General features: G+C 36.5%; 1 protein-coding gene and 1 pseudogene across 1 annotated transcript in view; both read left to right on the top strand.

Moving 5' to 3' along the window:
* The window catches only part of SLC30A7 (solute carrier family 30 member 7), a 90,666-nt gene that overhangs the window by 39,217 nt on the left and 30,829 nt on the right, over window positions 1-20,620 (top strand). The window contains exon 8 of the mRNA XM_025417477.3: window positions 237-372. Coding sequence (XP_025273262.1) covers window positions 237-372 — 136 coding nt within the window. The remainder of the gene's footprint in view (window positions 1-236; window positions 373-20,620) is intronic.
* LOC118354999 (receptor of activated protein C kinase 1-like) lies at window positions 5,574-20,139 on the top strand (annotated as a pseudogene).

Raw genomic sequence — 20,620 nt, 5'->3', positions numbered from 1 at the left:
CATCTGCCTTCGGCTCAGGGCGTGATCCTGGAGTCCTGGGATCCAGTTCCACATCGGGTTCCCTGTGAGGAGCCTGCTTCTCCCTCTGCCTGTGTCTCTGCCTTCTCTCTGTGTCTCTCATGAATAAATAAATAATCTTTTTTTTTTTTAAAAAAAGGAATATGGTTCTAAGAAATAGTTATATTTTTCATTGATCAAAAGATACTATTTTAATTCTGATTATGCTTTGTTTCCAGGTGTATTTTTACACATTCTGGCAGATACACTTGGGAGTATTGGTGTAATTGCCTCTGCCATCATGATGCAAAATTTTGGTCTGATGATAGCAGATCCTATTTGTTCAATCCTGATAGCCATGCTCATAGTTGTAAGGTAAGGGTTATATGTTACTTTCAGGTATTAAAATGAAAGGTGAGAAATGTGCTACTTAAATTACAGATCTTCAGTACGAATTATGATTGTATTGACTTTCCTTTTGCCTTTAACAAATTCCTATGTAGATTATTTCTCTTTTCATCTTCCTATATATTTCTTGCCTAGGTTTTGATGTTCCTTTTGGTATTTAGCAATTAAACTTTTGAGTTTCTAACTCAAATTAGGATTTTTTTTTTAAATTAGGATTTTTTTGAATCCAACATTCTATCTTTAGAACACTGATAATAAAAAATGTATTAACTATAGTTAGAATCTTATTCTGTATCTTACACTATCAAATGCAAAATAATTTTAAAGTTTCTTCTACAACTATTTGATTTAGAAAGTTACATTATCATTGCAGAAGTCTTATAAAAATGCTTTTTGAGGTATATAAATATCTGTCTCCCTAATCTAGGTTTATAAAATTTTGATGAATGAGTTATCTCTTAGTTTATCTCTATTGTGCTAATGTGTATATAAAGTGTGTGTTTGTGTAAATTCTCAATAAATACTTGCTGAATTAGATGGCATAGTATCTCAAGTTTATCACACTCTGAGATACATTTTATTATTGGTTTAATTTTTATCAGAATAATGGAATAATGTGTGTCTTTCACAGTCTCAAATTATTTAATATATAAATTATATATACATATGTCTTGATTTGACTGTTTTTGTTTTATTTATCCATAATAATTTTACAGTCAATAAAATTTGCTTTCTAATAATAACTAGAGGGCAGACTATGAGGATTTTTTAGGTTATGCTTGAATAGGATACACTTAATTTGATGGAATTATAATCTTATAAATTAGTCATAAATATAGATTTTGAAGTTCTTGCCCTTAAAAAGATACACACTTTAAACATGGAGATTATTTTTTAAGTTTCTTCAAATTATTTGTATTAGGAAGCAACTCTGCTATGTAAAAGTCCTTTATAAAGTTTGGAACTTTCTTCATCTTTGGAAATCTTTTTTTTTTTTTTTTCTTTTGAGAACATACAAGTGGTGGAGAGAGGGAGAATTTTTTTTTTAAGATTTATTTATTAGAGAGCACAAGCAGGGGGAGGGGCAGAGGGAGAGGAAGAAGCAGACACCCCACTGAGCAGGGAGCTGGATGGGGGGCTCTACCTCAGGACCCCAGGGTCATGACCTAAGCCAAAGACAGTTGCTTAACCAACTAAGTTACCCAGGAGCCCCTTCCAGGTCTTCTTTTATAGGGTAAGTCATCATTGGTGCATCATTGTCACCTGTCTATAGTTCACATTAGGGTTCCCTCTTGGTATCATACATTGGAGTGTGCATTGTTCACTCAGGCAACCCCATCTTTGGAAATTTTAACTATGCTTCCTTGAAAGTTCAGTTTACATGTCACATAATTTTATGAAGCTTAACTCCTGATAGATTTGGTAACTTCTATACCTCTCTATTTGCATATTTAATGTTCATTTTATTTTGTATTATAATATAGTTTTAGTTGCTTCTAATACTTAGAGGTGGATCTTCCTAATGGTTTTTTTAAAAATTACTATACTAATTCTATCTATTGTTGCTTGGAAGAGATTGGCTTCTCTGTCTCTCTCTAGACTCTTCTACACCCTGTGGCCACAGTGATCTTTTAAATGAAGATTATGGTACAGGAAACATTATCTTACTTTAAGTTCTTTAGTGGCACTTTCTTACCCTCAGGAAAAGTCTAAACTCAATGGGGTGTTATGATGTTACCCATTTATTTCTCGGTCTCTCTCTTGCCCTTCTCAATTTATATTCTCTCCAGCCATGTTAAATTACTTTCAGTTTCCTGAAAATATGTAATGAGCTGTCAGGACTCTGGGATTTTTTTTTTTTTTAAGATTTTATTTATTTATGAGAGACAGAGAGAGAGAGAGAGAGAGAGAGGCAGAGACACAGGCAGAGGGAGAAGCAGGCTCCATGCAGGGAACCTGACGTGGGATTTGATCCCGGGTCTCCAGGATCAGGCCCCGGGCTGAAGGCGGAGCTAAACCACTGAGCCACCAGGGCTGCCCAGGACTCTGGGCTTTGATCACTTTTCCTTTCCCCAAAATACTCATCCTGAGTGCCTGTCTCTCTCCTTCCACAAGTATGTCCATTGTAACTGCTCATCCTTCAGATCAGATTTCAGTTTTAACAGCACTTCCTTCAGGAAGCATTTCCTGATTGTCCACCTCTCAGGCTGGGTTAAATATACCTATAGCACTTTTTACTATTCCTTTCATGGCATTTACTTACCAAATTAAAATAGTTTGTTTATTCTCTCTTAAGCTCCATGAGGGTAAATTGTTTTTTCATTGTTGTAAAGTCAACACCAGACTCCATCAGGCAAAAAGTTTGTATATTTTGGATTTGAAGCAAAATAAATTCATGTTTTTTTCAACCTTGGAAGAATTATTTTCTCTGTTCCCAAATAGGGAATTCTTACTTAGTTCTATTCCCATTCAGTTAGTCCATAAATATGAATAAACAAAAAAAAATACATGTACCAACTTTTTTACTGAAATAGAACATGTTTAAAAACTGCACAAATCATTTTCAACAAATATTTATTAAATAGGCCCTCTCATCAGAGTAGTGATACAATACTGCTTTAATCTTACATTATAATAGGAGAGAGACAGCAAACAAATTAATAAACTACACAAATATCAAGTAGTTATTTGTAGTGTACAGAGAATGAAGCTAGGATGATAGTGATTAGGTTGCTACTTTAGATTGAGAGATAAGAGAAGTCTTCTGAAGAGGGGGCATTTAAACTGAGATTTGAAGGTCACAAGAGAGCCTGTCAGAGGAAGAGTATTCTGTAAGGAACAGCAAGTATAAAAGTCCTGTAGGGAAAACAATGTTGGCCAATATGGTGGAAGTGGAAGGAGTAAGATTAGAGTGGATTGAGTGAGATAAACTCGGAGAGACAGGTCTGGGGAAATGAGCCAGGGTTAGGAGTTTGGGTTTTATTTTAATTGCAGTGGAAACCATGAGGAAGTGACATTATTTAATTGGTATTTTTAAAAATTACTTTGGCTGATGTGTAGATAATGGACTATAAGGGGCAAGAGTACAAAAAGAGCAGCTAGAAAGCTATTAGAGTTGATGAATGAGAGGCCATGATGGCTTGGTCTGAGGTAGTCATCTAGGAGCTGGAGAGATACAGATAAAGTTAGAAAATGCTTTGGGCTTAAACCTAATAAATATTTGCTTATGGATATAAATTTTTAGGTCAGGGTTGAGTGAAAGAGAGGAATCAAGGATAATTTCTAGAGTTTTTACATGAGCAATATAGTAAAGGAAAGTGTCCTTAGGAAAGACTAGGGGAAGAAAAATGTTTCTTTTTGAAGGACACTGCAGATCAAAGGTCTGTTTTGGGTATGACTAAGTTCGAGATCTCATTAGACGTTTGTATAGAGATCTCATGTAGGCAGGGATGTACAAATGTGGAATTCTTGGGAGAACTCAGCTGAAGAGGAAGAATTGGAAGTGGTATACACATAGATTTAAAGCCATGGAGTGGCATTTATTTGGCATGAATCACCCCTTCCATTTTCCTGGAAAACATCCTTCTTTTCTGTAGAACCCAGTTTAGCTCCAGGGTCAGGGTCCCTTTCAATATAGTGTTTTAAGCAGCCACAACCAACCAACTACAGTTGGCTTTCAAGATAAAACCTGTTGGGGACACCTGGATGCCCTGGGCTCAGTGGTTGAGTGTCTGCCTTCAGCTCAGGTCGTGATTCCGGGATCCTGGGATGGAGTCCTGCATCGGTCTCCTTGCAAGGAGCCTGCTTCTCCCTCTGTGTCTCTCATGAATAAATAAATAAAATCTAAAAAAAAAAAAAGATAAGATCTATGTATCATCCTTATCTAAGTCTTACTGGTCTGTTTATAAAGGTTTTTCTTACTAGTTTACATAAACATAGTTTCTAATTCATATAATTTGATTCTTTCTCATTATTGTTAGACTTTTTTATGTCTTGTTTTCCTTTGTTCTGATGGCAAAAGTAATACATTTGACTGTAAAAGACTCAAAACATTACTGAAATGTACAACTTATCTATTGAAATGTTCTCATAATCTCACCTCTTAGAGATAAACCAGGAAACTTTAACCATACCTTAAAATCATTCAAGAAATGTTTTAGTGCATACTCTGTGCTAGACAGTAAACAACATAGGCGAATACCCAACCCCTGTGGAGCTTATATTCTAATAGAGGTTATAGTCAATAAAGCAGATGAACACACAAATAATATAATGTGGTGGTGAATTTTATGAAGCAGGTAAGGGAGTGTTATTTTAGAAGGGCTTGGAAAGTCCTCTGCATAAGGTGACATTTGAACAGAGCCTTTAATAGTGAAGGAGAGGGGCAGGAGACTGTTCACAGGAAGATTAGAAGGTAGGGAACTTCAGATAAACCCACTAAGGTGGGAACCTGCCTGGCATGGGTAAGGAGCAGTGAGGAGGGCAGGGTCGCTGAAGTGCCATACAGGGCAGAGTGTAGAGTATCTAGAGTTCGGGGAGAAGGTTGGAGTGGAAGATAAACTCTTGGGTGTCACCTGCTTATGTATGGTACTTAAAGCCATGAGATTGGATGAGTTTTCCCAGAGAATGAGAACCCGTAGAGAGGAGAAGCAGTCTGAGGACTGAACCTTGAAAGGTGAGGCACAGGAAGTAACTCCATCCAAGGAGAGTGGCCAGTGGGTAGAGGAGAGACGCAAATGCACATTGTCGTAGGAGCCCAGTGCAGAAAGTGTTTCAAACAGGAAGGAGTGATCAATCCTGTTAAATGCTGCTGTGACTGGTAATTGTAACTTAGACAAGACGGTCAGAAGGATAATGAAAAGGAAAGCCTGTTCAGAGGAGCTGCAGGAGGGAACGGGAAGGAAAGAAATGGGGGTAGTAGCAACTGTAGTCAACTTGTTAAGGCCTTTGCTCTAAAGGGCGCAATGTGATTGCCTGCCAGCGCTGACAGCCCACTTTGAGGCTTGCGGTCATAAATTTAAAGTGAAAACCACTAGCACTGTTGTAGGTTTTTCTCTGGTCTTGCTCAGCTACTTGATAAAAGGTATGGCAGAGACAGAGAGATTCAGCCGGTTTGGGGTTTCCTCAGAGGAGCACTGACAGAGTGAGAAAGGAGCACAGCAGGGGTCATGGCTGTGGAAAATGGAGATTTAAAGGTGGTAGTAGATGCTGAAAAAGGAGAAAAGTGAGAGTTAGCAGCAGGTCGGAGTTCTGGCAGAAGGATGAGTAGAACGAGTAGGGATGTGCACAGATTGGGAGGGGCCTGCACTTGGCATCTGCTGGTCTCAGGTGTGGCGGCAGGGGTGGATCCGGGTAAACGCCTCAGACAGGCCAGGTGTGCTGGATGGACTGCCCACATGGGTGTGTAAACCTAGAGTAATGAAGAGGGTGGAGGTGGAAAGAGAATAAGCCCACAGCCCCACTCGTTAGGGATGGAGCAGAGCTAGCTAGAGTCCGCGCTGGAGTCAGGATGGGGGGAGCTTGGAATAATCCGCCTGCCCAGGCTTTAAAGGAACTATGTTTTGGGGGTGGAAGTCAGAGGAGCAAAGATCTGGAAATAGTAGTGATAAACATCAGTAGAGACAAATAGTAGTGAGGACGTTTACCTGACCACAAGCTCTAGCAGTACGTGGAGTGTGGGAGAGAAAGCAGTGCTGTAGAGACAACAGTGTCCTCAGGCAGTAGCCAGTTTTCAGGAACAGCATGATCATGTTATGGCTATTCAGCAAGGAAGCTGAGGATTTAACGAAAATTATGCACTTAAGAGTATCTTTTAAATTGTGGAAATAATTATATCGACAAAGAAACTTGGTATAGAAAAAGGATAAGAGAAAAATTACTCATAGTTCCACCAGCCAAGAGAACTATGTTAATATTTTTGTGGGTTTTCTTTTGGTGTTTTTCTTTTATTCATGAGCCCTTTTAAAGACACACACACACAATTTTCGTTTGCAGTATTATATAAAATTACACTGTTAAGAAAATTGTTTTAGTTTTTTTCCTGATACTATATAGTCATTACAGAAAACTAGGAAAATGATGAAAAAAGAGGTAAAGAAAAGTCAGTCTGGATCAAATCTAAAGGTCACATTACCACTGTTAATAGCATTTCTTTACAGTCATTTCTAGACTCTTATGTATTTATTTGTTTTTTACATTCAGTTTCTACTATATATGCTGATTGTTAAGCTTGGTCAGGATTAGAGCATTCAAAGGTTCTAAATGAAAAATAAAAGTACTTTAAGTCAGTAGAGTTTCAGAATGATTTATTAAGTAGCAAGTCTTTCATTCAATGATAGATAAAACAAAGGTTAAAAAAAAAAAAGGTACAGGGCAACACATACAATGATTCATTATTACAGAGTCTATGTCTTAAGTATATATTTCCCATTACATGTATCAGGGGAAAATATCAGAGTGTGTGTGTGTGTGTGTATATATATATATATATATAATATATGCATGCATATGTGTGTGTGTATACATACATACATTATTTGGGTCTTTCTGGGTGGTGCCATTGTATTTTTTTTGGGGGGGGGTGGGGTGATATAGTTTTAAAATTGTGCTTCCTTCCTAACATCTCTAAGGCAAACCAACATTTATTTGGCAAATGCTGGCAAACCAACATTTATTTACTTATTTATTTTTTATTTTTTAAATATTTTATTTATTTATTCTTGAGATACCAGAGAGAGGCAGAGGGAGAAGCAGGCTCCATGCAGGGGGCCTAATGTGGGACTCCATCCTGGAACTCCGAGATCATGGCCTGAGCCAAAGGCAGACTCTCAACCACTGAGCTGCCCAGACGTCCTCATATTTTATTATTTAAAAAAAAAATTAAGATTTTATTTATTCATAGAGATGCAGAAAGAGAGAGAGAGGCAGAGACACAGGCAGAGGGAGAAGCAGGCTCCATGCAAGAAGCCTGACGTGGGACTCGATCCACGGTCTCCAGGATCACGCCTTGGGATGCAGGCGACGTGAAGCCACTGCGCCACCGGGGCTGCCCTATTTTTAAATTTTTACTTAAATTTAATTAATTGACATATAATATATTATTGGTTTCAGAGCTAGAGCTCAGTGATTCATCAGTCTTATATAACACCCAGTACTCATATTACATGCTCTCCTTAATGTTATATCACCCACTGACCATGTCCTCCCGACCCTCTTCCCCTCCAGAAACCCTCGGTTTGTTGCCTATGATTAAGAGTCTCTTATGGTTTGTCTCCCTCTCTGATTTAACCTTGTTTTGTTTTTTTCCTCTCTTCCCCTATGATCCTCTGTTTTGTTTTTTAAATTCCACATATGAGTGAGATCATATGATAACTATCTTTCACCGATTGACTTACATCATCTCCTCTAGTTCCATCCATGTCATTGCAAATGGCAGGATTTCTTTTTCTTTTCTTTCTTTTCTTTTTTTTTTTTTAATGTCTGAATAGTAGTTCATTGTATATACACACCACATCTTCTTTATCTGTTCATTTGTTGATGGACATCTGGGCTCTTACCATAGTTTGGCTATTGTGGACATTGCTGCTATAAACATTGGGGTGCAGGTACCCCTTTGGATCACTACATCTGTATCTTTGGGGTAAATACCCAGTAGTGGAATTTGTGTTGGAATGGAAAGTGAATTCATAACAGCATGCAGAAATCTGAGTAATTAGTTGTAGCTTTGAATCACACTGTGATTTATTTAAAAGTGGTGCCCTTTACATAGAAGCTTTTTGAGGAACCTCCATACTGTTTTCCAGAGTAGTTGCACCAGCTTTCATTCCCACCAACTGTGTACAAGGGTTCCCCTTTCTTTGCATCCTCGCCATGTCATTTCCTGACTTTGTTTATTTTAGCCATTCTGACTGGTGTAAGGTGGTATCCCATTGTGGTTTGATTTGTATTTCCCTGATGCCAAGTGATGTTAAGCATTTTTTCTTCATGTGTCTGTTGGCCATTTGTTTGTCTTTGGAGAAATGTCTCTTCATGTCTTCTGCCCATTTCTTGAATGGATTATTTGTTCTTTGGGTGTTGAGTTTGATAAGTTCTTTATGGATTTTAGATACTAGCCCTTTATCTGAAATATCATTTGCAAATATCTTCTCCCATTCTGTTGGTTGTCTTTTGGTTTTGTCGACTGTTTCCTTTGCTGTGCAAAAGCTTTTTATCTTGATGAAGTCTCAGTGGTTCACTTTTGCCTTTGTTTCCCTTGCCTTTGAAGCATGTCTAGCAAGAAGTTGCTGTGGTCAAGATTAAAGAGGTTACTGCCTGTGTTCTCCTTTAGGATTTTGATGGATTCCTGTCTTGCATTTAGATCTTTCATCCATTTTGAGTCTATTTTTTTGGGAAACCAACATTTCTGACTTTGTCTTAAAAACATAATTTTTTTAAATGGCGAGCAATAAAAAAAGTAGCTCCAAAGTACAAAAACAAAGACATTCCAGTTGTCTATTTTTATGTTAAGAAATCAAACTTAATTTACTTAAATGTTCCTATGATAATGAAGTATTTGTAAGCAGATCACTCAGAGGTTTTTTAAGTTGAGTAAGTTTGCCCGGTTAGCCAAAACTGATTTTAGGAAATAGATAAAAACTCTTACAGACTCAACAAAATAGAGTATATAAAGTCTTTACCTTTAATTTTTATATATATTTGCAGTTCACCACGAGCAAAAGAAATAATAGGACTCTACATGTTTTCTGGACCTAAATGTTCCTCAATTGAGAACATGCCGTGGAAATAGACATCTCTTCCATGTAGGTTGCCCCATGTTCCATTTTCATTTTCACAGTGAAAATGAGTTCTTAGAAAAAATTTTTCTCTCCACATTTTCTGCTATAGGCAAAGGATGCTTTAAATTGCTCAGTAGAACTGAGTTGTGCTGTGGATTTTGTTTCCCAATGAAAAGCAGGAGATCGAATATAACAGTAAGAGTATAATTTTTTTGTCTTCTGAAAATACATTTAAGAGATTTCAGAGTTGTTTTGCTCTTTTTTTTCCTTAGTATTTGTGTTGGAATGGAAAGTGAATTCATAACAGCATGCAGAAATCTGAGTAATTAGTTGTAGCTTTGAATCACACTGTGATTTATTTAAAAGTGGTGCCCTTTACATAGATCCTGTAGTGTGATTTTTGATTCACTTATGTAAAGGAGGAACCTATGCATGATGGGAAAAAATACATAAACAGGATGCAGAAATAAGCTTTGTTGCAGGTGTGGTATTTTTGAAGTTGTGCTAGAATTTTTTTTTTTTTTTTTTTTATCAGTTTTCTACAACTCACCAGTTACCACCTTGTGGTGCTTTGTACCTTTTTACCATAATCATTTATAAATACAAAGAAAAACTTTTAAACAGAAGAAATTGTTTTGTTAGGTGTGAAAGTTTTTCAAGTAATATATTTATTTCTTATCATTTTGAAGGAAAAAATAGCCCAACTTACAGAGGCAAACTAAAGTACAGACTTTAGAAATGGTAGTAATGGTCGTAAGTAGAGATATGAAATGGAAAGAATATGCACTAATTAAAAGAAAATTTATATACTTGAAAATATAAATCATATTGTTAGTGAATATAGGTTTTGGAACAGATACTGATTTCGATAAATCTCATTGATTCTCTGGTTAAATAGACAATTACTTGTACATATATTAACTAAAAAATAGCATTTTTTAAACATATAAGAAGCTGCCATATCTTCAAATAGTCATATATGAGGATTATGGAGGTTTTTTTTTTAAAAAAAGGTTTTCCCTAATAATTTCCTTTATGGCTCATCTTTCACTTTCAAATGGTTATAATTTATGAACTATATTTCTTGGGTAAAGTAAGCAGTTTCTTAAGATTTTAACTTGTTTGTATATGTGTCTATACTGTAAAACAAATGGGAACATCATTGTATAGTAACTATTTCTTAATCATACATAAGACTATCATAGTGAAAGCATTTATAAATACTAATTAGTCTAATAGCCTTTCTCACCCAGCATTCTGGGAGAGAATTCCTAAGGCATTCATTTGTTTGTAAGTATTAACCTCGCACCTGTGCATTAGAAAAGTACTGGTTATGTTACCATCCTTGGTGGCATTCAGAAGTAGTCACTCAAACTATTTTGTGTGTTTGGTAGTTCAGAGCATGAATACTAGTTAAGAAAGGGTGGCAAGAAGGTCTTAGAAATATTGGAAAGAGGGTGCCTGGGTGACTCAGTCAGTTAAGCATCTCCCTTTGGCTCAGGTCATGATCCCCAGGTTCTGGGATTGAACTCTGTGTTGGGCTCCCTGTCAGTGAAGAGTCTGCTTCTCCCTCTCCCTCTGTCCCCCTCCAACCCCCCTAGCCCATGAGCCTAAAAGAACTCATGCTCTCTTTCTCAAATAAGTAAAATTTAAAAAAAATAAAAAATACTGGAAAGAACAGAGCAAATATGGTAATGTGTTAGTGATCATTAGCATTTTGAACAAGAGAATATTTGAGACTACTTTAGACAAGAGAGTGAGACTTAAAAATTTGAAAAAAGATTATTCTTTTAATCAAATCTATGGTTTTATTTCTGTAAAACTCATGAAAATAATGGAAAAATTATGACAAGCGTAATTTAGTACAGTCACAGATGTAAAATTGGTGTACAATATTAATACTCATATATAACCAAAATCCAGTGTATGGTATAAAATGTGTAAAACCTGTGTGAGGAAGTTTTTAAACATTTCTAAAACACACAAATGGACTTTACTGAGCCTCTTTTGTTTTTGAAGAATCAACATCATAAACATGTTAACTCTTACATTTATTTATAAACTTAAAACTATTTAAATAAAAGTACCAAGAGGTTTTTTCTGAAGGGTTATAGTGAAAGGTTATTTTATTTTATTTTAAAGATTTTATTTATTAAAAAAAAATAATAAAATTAAGATTTTATTTATTCATTCAGGAGAGACACACAGAGAGAGAGACAGAGGCACATGCAGAGGGAGAAGCAGGCTCCCCACAGGGAGCCCAATGTGGGATTCAGTCCCAGGACCCTAGGATCATGCCCTGAGCCGAAGGCAGGTGCTCAACCACTGAGCTACCCCGGGGTCCCAACAGTTGATTTTAAAGTTTATAAGGAAAAACAAACAAGCAGGAGGAATGCCCAGGAAAACCTTGGAAAAGAAAATATAAAATGTAAGGCCTTTATAATTAAAATAGTGAAGTGCTTGAAGAAGTAAACTAATGGAGCAGATTAGAAAGTCAGAAGTAGATTTATGTGCAAATACAAATTTAAGAACAAAAGTGGCATTTTAAATCAGTGAGGAAAAGATGGGCTTTCTAATAACTGGATAGCCATTTAGAGAAAGATAAATTTGGAACTGTAGCTCATACTATATATACTTGGGTGAATTCCAAATTGATTAGAGTTCTCAAAGTAAAATATGACACCTTGCTAATACTGGGAGAAAGCATGTCTGAATTGTTTTATAATATGAGAATATTAGAGGAATAACTATGGCTCAAAACCTAGAATCAGTAAGAAAAAAGAAGCATCAAAAGGGAAGTCCAGCTCTTTTTCCTCAGGAAGGTTGCAGTGAGAGCAGCTGTGGTGGTGGTCTCTGAGCTCTCCAACTCCACTCTTGTAGCCATAGTGACACCTGCACTCACCACTGCCATAACTGAGCAGATGACACTTCATGGCACCCAAAGTGCCACAACATTTGGGTAACCCAGGTCCCTACCACTCCCCAGTGATCCTGTCTGCCTCTTGAGATAAGACCATCATCATGTGGAAGCTGACCAGGAATGAGGCTAACTATGGCATCCTACAGTGCCCTTTAGGGTCATTCTCCCTTTTTTAGTGATGTGGTCAGCTCCTCAGATGGCCAGTTTGCCCTCCTAGGCTCCTGGGATGGAACCCTTCACCACAGGTACCACCGCATGCAGATTTGTAGGCCATACGAAGGATGTGCTGAGTATGGCCATCTTGGACAACCAGCAAATTGTCTCTAGCTCCTGAGATAAAACCATCAAGTTGTGGAATACTTGGACAGTGTGCAAATATACCATCCAGGATGAGAGCCATTCAGAGTGGGTGTCTTGTGTCTGCTTTTCACCCAATAGCAACAATTCCATCATTGTCTCCTGTGACTGGGACAAGCTGGTCAAGGTATGGAGCCTAGCAAAATGCAAGCTGAAGACCAGTCCCATTGGCTGCCTGAACACTGTGACTGCCTCTACAGATGGATCCCTCTGTGCTTCTGGAGGCAAGGATAGCCAAGCCAAGCTGTAGGACCTCAATGAAGGCAAGCACCTTCATATGCTAGATGGTGGGACATCATCATTACCCTGCGCTTTAGTCCTAACCTATACTGGCTCTGTGCTGCCACGATCCCCACCATCAAGATCTGGGACTTGGAAGGCAAGATCATTATAGATGAACTGAAATAGGAAGTTAGCAGTACAGGCAGCAAGGAAGAGCCTCCCACCTCCCCTAGTATACCTCTCTGGCCTGGTCGGCTAATGGCCAGACTCTGTTTGCCAGCTATATAGAGAACCTGTGGGAAGGTGGCAGGTGACCATTGCCATCCCCTAGAAGCATATGGCAGAGCTTTAGAAATAAAACATTGGCTTTCTGACTTTAAAAAACAAACACAATTGAAAGGGAAGTCGAAGGCATAATAAACTGGTAAGTATTTGCCACTTAGAACGTGAAAGGCTAACCTCCCTAATATAGAGAGAGCTCCCCCCCCCCCAAAAAAGTAAAAGACTAACAACTTGATAAACAAGTGGGCAAAAGTGTTAAGTTCATGTAGTTCATAGGAAAACAAATACAAGTGACTTTCATATAAAAGTAGTTTATCCTCACTCATAAAAAAGAAATGCCAATTAAAACTACATTGAGACAACAGCTTTCATCTACCAGGTGGATAAATACCCAAAAGTGTGTGTAATTTTTTTGTCAAGGCTATAGGTAAAATAGGCAGAACATTGCTGCAGAAATGAGGATGGTACTGTCCCTGCAGAAAGAATGTTGACATTATTTATCATACATAAATGTGCATTTATCTTTAATTAAGGAGGCCTACTTCTAGAAATATTTGTATCCTAAAGATGAACTGGAAAAAATATGAAAGGATATATTTATAAGGTCATTCTTTGTGGCTTTATTATAGCCCAAAATTGGATAGAACACAAATGTCTATCAAAGTTTTGTGCAGCCCTAAAAAAACAGGGTAAGTTGGGGGAAGAGAGGTGACATTGGCAAGACAGCAGAATAGGAAGCCCTAGATTATCTTTCCTTCATGGAGGACAGAAATTTAACACAGGAAAAATAACAAAATATTTCTGTAGAAATCCTGAAACCAGTTCCAAGGGTCCTGCACCCCAGGCTAGTGGTAAACCAACCATGTGGAGTCTTGGTAGGAAATATGACACTTTGTTCTCTCTCTAATTAGAGCCACTCCTACCCCCACCCCCCACCCCTGCACAGGGTGGAGTGTTTGGGAGGAAAACCCCAACTCCCACATTCTCCCTGGAAGAGGGAAAGGAGTTGAACATAACTTCAAGTGACTTTTGGGGGTTGCTGTCAGAGAGACAGTGTCTTTCTTTCTTGTATCCAAGTACTGATGGAAACAAGATACCGGCTGGCTTGGGCATCCCTGAGAACGTCCTGCGTTAGAGTCTGCAGTACCACAGACCGACACTAGATGGAACCCCAAGACTGGATTTACTATAGAGGAGATGGTCGCAATATTACAGACACGCACAAGGGGGAGCTCCTGAGTAGACGTGGACAAATCTCCAAGAGGACTTGCAAAAAAGCACAGAGGACACATACCCAGAAAAGACTTTTCTTTTCTCCAGAATCTCTAGCCAGACCGAGTAAAAAAAGTCATCCTTGTATGAAATCAGACTACAAAGTTGGGGAGTTGATTGATTCTTCAGATGTGCAAATACCAGGAACAAAAAATAAGACATATAAAGAAACAGCAAACTGTGATACATTTAAAGAAACAAATTAGATCTACAGAAACCAAATCAAAAAAAGGGCGGGGGATATAAATTCCCAGGTAAAGAATTCAAAATTACCATCATAAGGATACTTTTAATTAACTAAAAAGAAAGCATAGATAGACAACTAAACAAAATTAGGAATATGATGAAGGAACAAAATGAGAATAAGAACAAAGAGATAAAAACTAGGAAGAAGAGCTAAAAAGAAATTCTGGAACTAAAAAATAATAGTACTAAATTGAAAAATCCACTGGCAAGACTCAGTGAATTTGACCAGACAGAAGATAGGACCAGTGAACTTGAACACAGAACTTATAGAAATTACTGAAGCAGAGGAGTCAAAAACGAAAAATGAAGAAAGCCCAAGGGATTTATGCACAAGATGAACAATGAACAAATATGGGAGTCTCAGAAAGTGAGGAAGGGAAAGATTAAAGAACCTGTTGAAGAAATTTAACAATTGAGAAGAGAAATGGGTGTACAAATCAAGAAACTTAAAGAACTAGCATAAATCTAAAGAGGTGTACACTGAGATGCATCATAATTAAACTGTCAAATATCACATGTAGAGTGAGAATCTTGAAAGCAGCAAGGAGAAAACAACTTGTCACATGCCATGCTAGCCACAAAGAAAATGTCTATAGAACGTACACAAAGGGAGATGAGAAGTGAATCAGAACATGTCACTACAGAAAATTCAAACACCAAGAGAGGAAACAAACAAAAAGCTATAAGAAAACAATGAACAAATGGTAATAGTAAGTCTTTTCATACCAGTAGTTACTTTAAATGTTAACAGATTAAACACATGTATTAAAAGACATAGGCTGGCCGAATGTATTAATAATAATAATAAAAAAAAACATGGGGTGCCTGGTGGCTCAATCTGTCAAATGTCTGACTCTTAATTTCCGCTCAGGTCATGATCTCAGAATTGTGAGATTTAGCCCCATGTCCAGCTCTGTACTGGGTATGAAGCCTGCTTAAGATTCTCTCTCTCCCTCTGCTCCTTGCCCTCTAAACAAAACAAAAACAAAACATGATCCAGTTTTGTTCTGCCATAAAAGATGGACTTTAGATCCAAATTTACACAGACTAACAGTGAAAAGGTGGAAAAAGACATTCTGTGCAAACAGGAACCTAAAGAGAGTTCAGAGTGGCCATACTTCTATCAGACAAGATATATATATATCTTTCCACTCAATAACAGTAGACACATTTTTCTTGAAACATGGAACAATATCCCAGATAGACTACATGTTAGGTAACAAAAAAATAGTCCTAACATTTTAGAAGATTAAAATCATACAAAATATCTTCTCTGATCAAAATGTAAAGAAACGAAATCACTAGCAGAAGGAAAATATGAAAATGCAAAATTATGTGGAAATTAAATAATATATTCTTTAACAACCAGTGCGTCAAAGAAGAAATTACAAAGGAACTTAGAAAATATCTGGAGACAAAATGAAAACAAAAATACAACATATCAAAACTTACAGGATACAGTGAAAGGAGTAGTAAGAGGGAAGTTCATAGTGACACATTGCCCACATTAAAAAAAAAATCTCAGCATATCCACATGACTTTCTTTTATCTCATTTTAGTTTTGTGAAGAAAAAAAAATCTCAACAACCTAACTTTATATGTTAAAGAATTGGAAAAATAAAACTAAAAAACTAGAATGTTAGCAGAAGGAAGGAAATAAAGATTGGATCAGATATAAATGAAATAGAGAATAGAAAACATCAACAAAACCCAGAGTTGTTTTTTTTTTTTAAAAGATCAACAAAATTGACAAACCCTTCAGTAGACAAACTCTAAGAAAAAAAAAGATTCAAATATCTAAAGTTAGCAACAAAAGAAGAGACACTACAACTGATATCACAGAAATAAAATATATATAAGGAACTATAACGAACAATTATATGCCAGCAAATTGGAAAACTTAGAAGAAATGGATGTATTTCCAGAAACATCCAACCTACCAAGACTGAATCATGAAGAAAAAAAAATCTGAACCTACAACTAGTGAGGAACCAATAGTTAAAGAATTGAAGCACTAATCAAAAACTTTTCAACAACAACAAAACACAGAACTGGATGAATTTACTGGTGAATTCTGAGTATTTAGAGAAGAATTAACACCAATTCTTTTTTCAGACTCTTCCAAGGAATTAAAGAGGAGAGGAGACTCTCAAACTCAGTCTGTGAGGCAAGAATGACCCAAGTACTGAAACCAGACAAAAACATGACAGGAAAAGAAAACTAGACCCCCCCCCCCCAAAAAAAAAAAAGAGAGAGAAAGAAAAAGAAAACTAGACCGATTATTTCTCATGAATATTGGCAAAAAAGTCCTAAACAAAATATTAGGCAAAATTAATTCAACAGCACGTTAAAAGGATCTTGCATCATGACCAGGTGGGATTTACACTTGGAATGTAAAGATAATTCAACATATGAAAATCAATCGATGTATAAAAAACCCAGTTAACATCATACTCAGTAGGGAAAGACTGAAAACTTTTCCTCTAAGATCAAGTACATTGTGGGCACGTCCAATTTCAGAAAGACTGTTCACTGTAACTACTGAACTACTGTTCACTATAGTACTGAAAATTTTAGAGCAATCAGACAAGAAAAAAAAAAGGCATATAAACTGAAAAAAGCAGAATTAAAATTTCCTGTTCACACATGACTTGTTCTTATATGTAGGAAATCCTAAAGACTCCATTAAAAAGCTGTTAGGACTAATAAAAGAATTTAGTGAAGTTGCAGAATCCAAAATCTACACTCAAAACTCAGTTGTGTTTCTATATACTAACAATGACTGATCTAAGAATGAAATTTAGAAAATAATCCCATTTACTGTAGCATCGAAAAGAATAAAATACTTAGGAATAAACTTCATCAAGGAAGTGAAAGACTTGTACACTGGAAACTACAAAACATTGCTAAAGGAAACCAAAGAAGATATGAGTAAAGGGAAAGAATCCTCTTGCTTATGGATCAGAATTTACTGTTTAAATGTGTATACTACCCAAAGTGATCTACAGGTTTAATGAAATCTTTAAAAATCCCATGGATGGCTTTTGCTTTAAAAAAAAAAAAAAAAAATCTTAAGATTTGTATGGAATTTCAAAGGATGATGAATACCAATACAATCTTGAGAAAGAAGGCCTCATACTTCCTGATATCAGAACATACTACAAACCAACAGTAATTAAGATGGTGTGGTTCTGGCATAAAGATAGGTATATAGACCAATGTAGCAAATAGCCCAGGAATAAACCTTTCCATATATAGCCAAATTATTTTGACAAATTTATTTTGCCAAGGCACAGTGGGGAAAAAGGCAGGCACTTCTCTTCAAGAAATGGTTTTAGGAAAACTGGATATCCACAGGCAAAAGAATAAAGCTGGGCCCTTACCTTACACCACTTGCAAAAATTAACTCAAAATGGATTAAAGACCTAAATACATGATCTAAAACTGTTGAACTCCTAGATGAAAACATAAGGGGAAAGCTTCAGGACGTTGGGTTTAGCAGTGATTTCTTGGCTATGACCCTGAAAGACAGGCAACAAAATAAAAAATAGACAAATGGGACTTCATCGAACTTAAAAGCTATTGCTGTGTCATAAGAAACAATCAAGAGAGTAAAAAGGCAGCCTACGGAATGGGAGCAAATAATTGTAAATTATATAACTGATGAGAATTAATATGAAGAATATATTAGGAAAATCTACAACTTAAGCAAATAACAACAAATAATCCAGTTAAAAAATAGGCAGAAGATTTGAATAGACACTTCTCCAAAGAATGTATACAACTAGCCAGTAAGCATATGAAGAGATACTCAAACAGCACTAATCATTAGGGAAATTAAATTATTATGAGATATCACCTCATCCATCAAGACAGCCTTTATCAAAAGAATAGATAATATGTATTCATGAGGTTATGGGGAATTTGGAACTTTTGTGCAGTGTTGGTAGGAGTGGAATGGTACATCCATTATGGAAAATATGAATGTTCTTCAGAAAGCTAAGAGTAGACTTACCAGTAATCCCACTTTTGGGTATACATCTAAAAGAACTCAGAGCAGGAAATCAAAGAGATATTCACATTCCCAAGTTCATTGCAGCATTACTTTCAAGAGATAAGAGGTAGAAGTAACCCAGATGTCCAACAGATGAATGGATAAAGGAAATGTATATACATAACAGTGGAATATGAAGCAGTCTTTAAAAAGAAGGAAATGGGGGCACCTGGGTGGCTCAGTGGTTAGGCATCTGCATTGGGCTTTAAAAAATAAAAAAGGAAAAGGAAATGCTGCTACATGCTAAACATAGGTGAATCTTGACATTATGCTAAGCAAAATAAGCCAATCCAAAAGGGGCAAGTACTATATGAGCCCATTCAGATGAAATATGTAAAGTAGTCAGAATTATAGAATCAATGTAGAAAGGTGGTTGGGAAGGGCCAGAGACAGTGTTTAATGGGTATAGAAGTTCACTGTTACAACATGAAAAAGTTGTAGAGATCTTTTGCACAACATTAATGCTACCATTACTGAAAAATGTTTAAGATGGTAAACTTAGGTGTTTTATCATAATAATAAAAGAATAGGGAAGACCTCTATATAGTAATATGTGATTTTCAAGATATATTACTAAAAAAAAACTTTGAGGGAGTGCCTGGGGGGCTGAGTCAGTTGAATATCCGACTCTTAGCTCAGGCCTTGATCTTGGGGTTATGAGTTCAAGTCCTGTGTTGGGCCCAGCATGGAGCCCACTTTAAAAAAAAAAAGCAACACTTTGATAATGCAGCACGTGCATGCTATACAGGTGTATAGCTTAAGACGTGTAAAAGTAGCTCTGCTACCTTTAATATAAGCAGAAGAGGAGATACACATATAACATGCATGTTTTCTTACAAATTTCCAAAAGAAACTAGAAGGGTAAACCAAAAGCAAATATAATATGTTTACCTCTAGGCAGAGGGAAAGGATTAGAAGTGAGACTATGAATATTTTTTTTAAATATACTTTTGACTTTGGAATCATTGACATTTTTAGCCTTTAAAAAAATAAAATAGGGTGGGGGAGGGGTAAGTGAGATAAAGGGGATTAAGAGTACACTAATCACAATAAGCTCTGAGTAATATGTAGAATTGTTGAAACACTATATTGTACACCTGAAACTACTATAACACTATGTTAATTGATTGGAATTAATATTAAAATTTTTTGAAATACAATTTTTATTGTTTTGTTATTGTAAGTTTTTAAAGGTCAAAACCATATTAAGTTGTTTCAACTCTGATACACTTATTCATACACTTTTTTTCCTTTTTTTTCACTTGCTGCCAAAAGAAAAAAAGAATAGTCCCTCTTGGTTTTTCTATTTTAATGTTCATTGCTAATTTGTGTGTAATTAATTTCTAACTCTCCTCCATTAGCTATAGCCTGCACTTAAGTTACTGTGTTCTTGTTTAATTAATCCTTAGAAAAACATGATTTCTACCCCTATCTCACCAACTAAGTATTTTCATGTAGTCAGTATCCAACGTAATGTAGCACTTAGAAACCTACCTTGAGATACTCAATAAAAAGTCTCTTCTCACAGTGCTATTTTAAAAGTTTGATTTGGGTAAACAATTTAATGAGGGTCCTTTTGCCTTAGCTTTGTATTTCTCATGTTTGGTTTACTTTTCACAAACGTGAATTTGGAAGTTATCATTGAGGATGGGCCCTTCATGGTAACTAGGTGTCAGGGATTTGCTTCTATTCAAGTTTTGACAGTACCAATCAGCTCTCAGCTGGTGGAAAACATTTATATCCTTATTACTACTCCTCTTTTCCTGGGCTTTTAAATTTCTTTTTGGGGTCCAGGCTTCCTGTGCACTTTGAAGATCAGCTTTTCCTGTAAAGTCAAACCTCTCGTATAGGCAAATGTGCTCTGTGAGTACTAGCAAAGCCATGTTGGTGATTTCATTGGAAGAAATATTGTGCAGTGGTTAAGAGCATTTGCTAAAAGCAAGTGCCTGGGTTCAAATCCTGGTTTCACCATTTAGCTGTGTGACCTTGGGCAAGGCGCCTAAGCCTCTCTGTGCCTCAATTTTTCAACTTCAGAGTGGGGTTAATAGTAGTACCTACCTCATAATTTGTCATGTATGGAATAAATGG

Source organism: Canis lupus, chromosome 6 (genome assembly GCF_003254725.2).
Source record: "Canis lupus dingo isolate Sandy chromosome 6, ASM325472v2, whole genome shotgun sequence".
Classification (NCBI taxonomy): domain Eukaryota; kingdom Metazoa; phylum Chordata; class Mammalia; order Carnivora; family Canidae; genus Canis; species Canis lupus.
The sequence above is the reverse complement of the archived record's forward strand: the minus strand, read 5'-3'. Positions and strand labels throughout refer to the sequence as shown.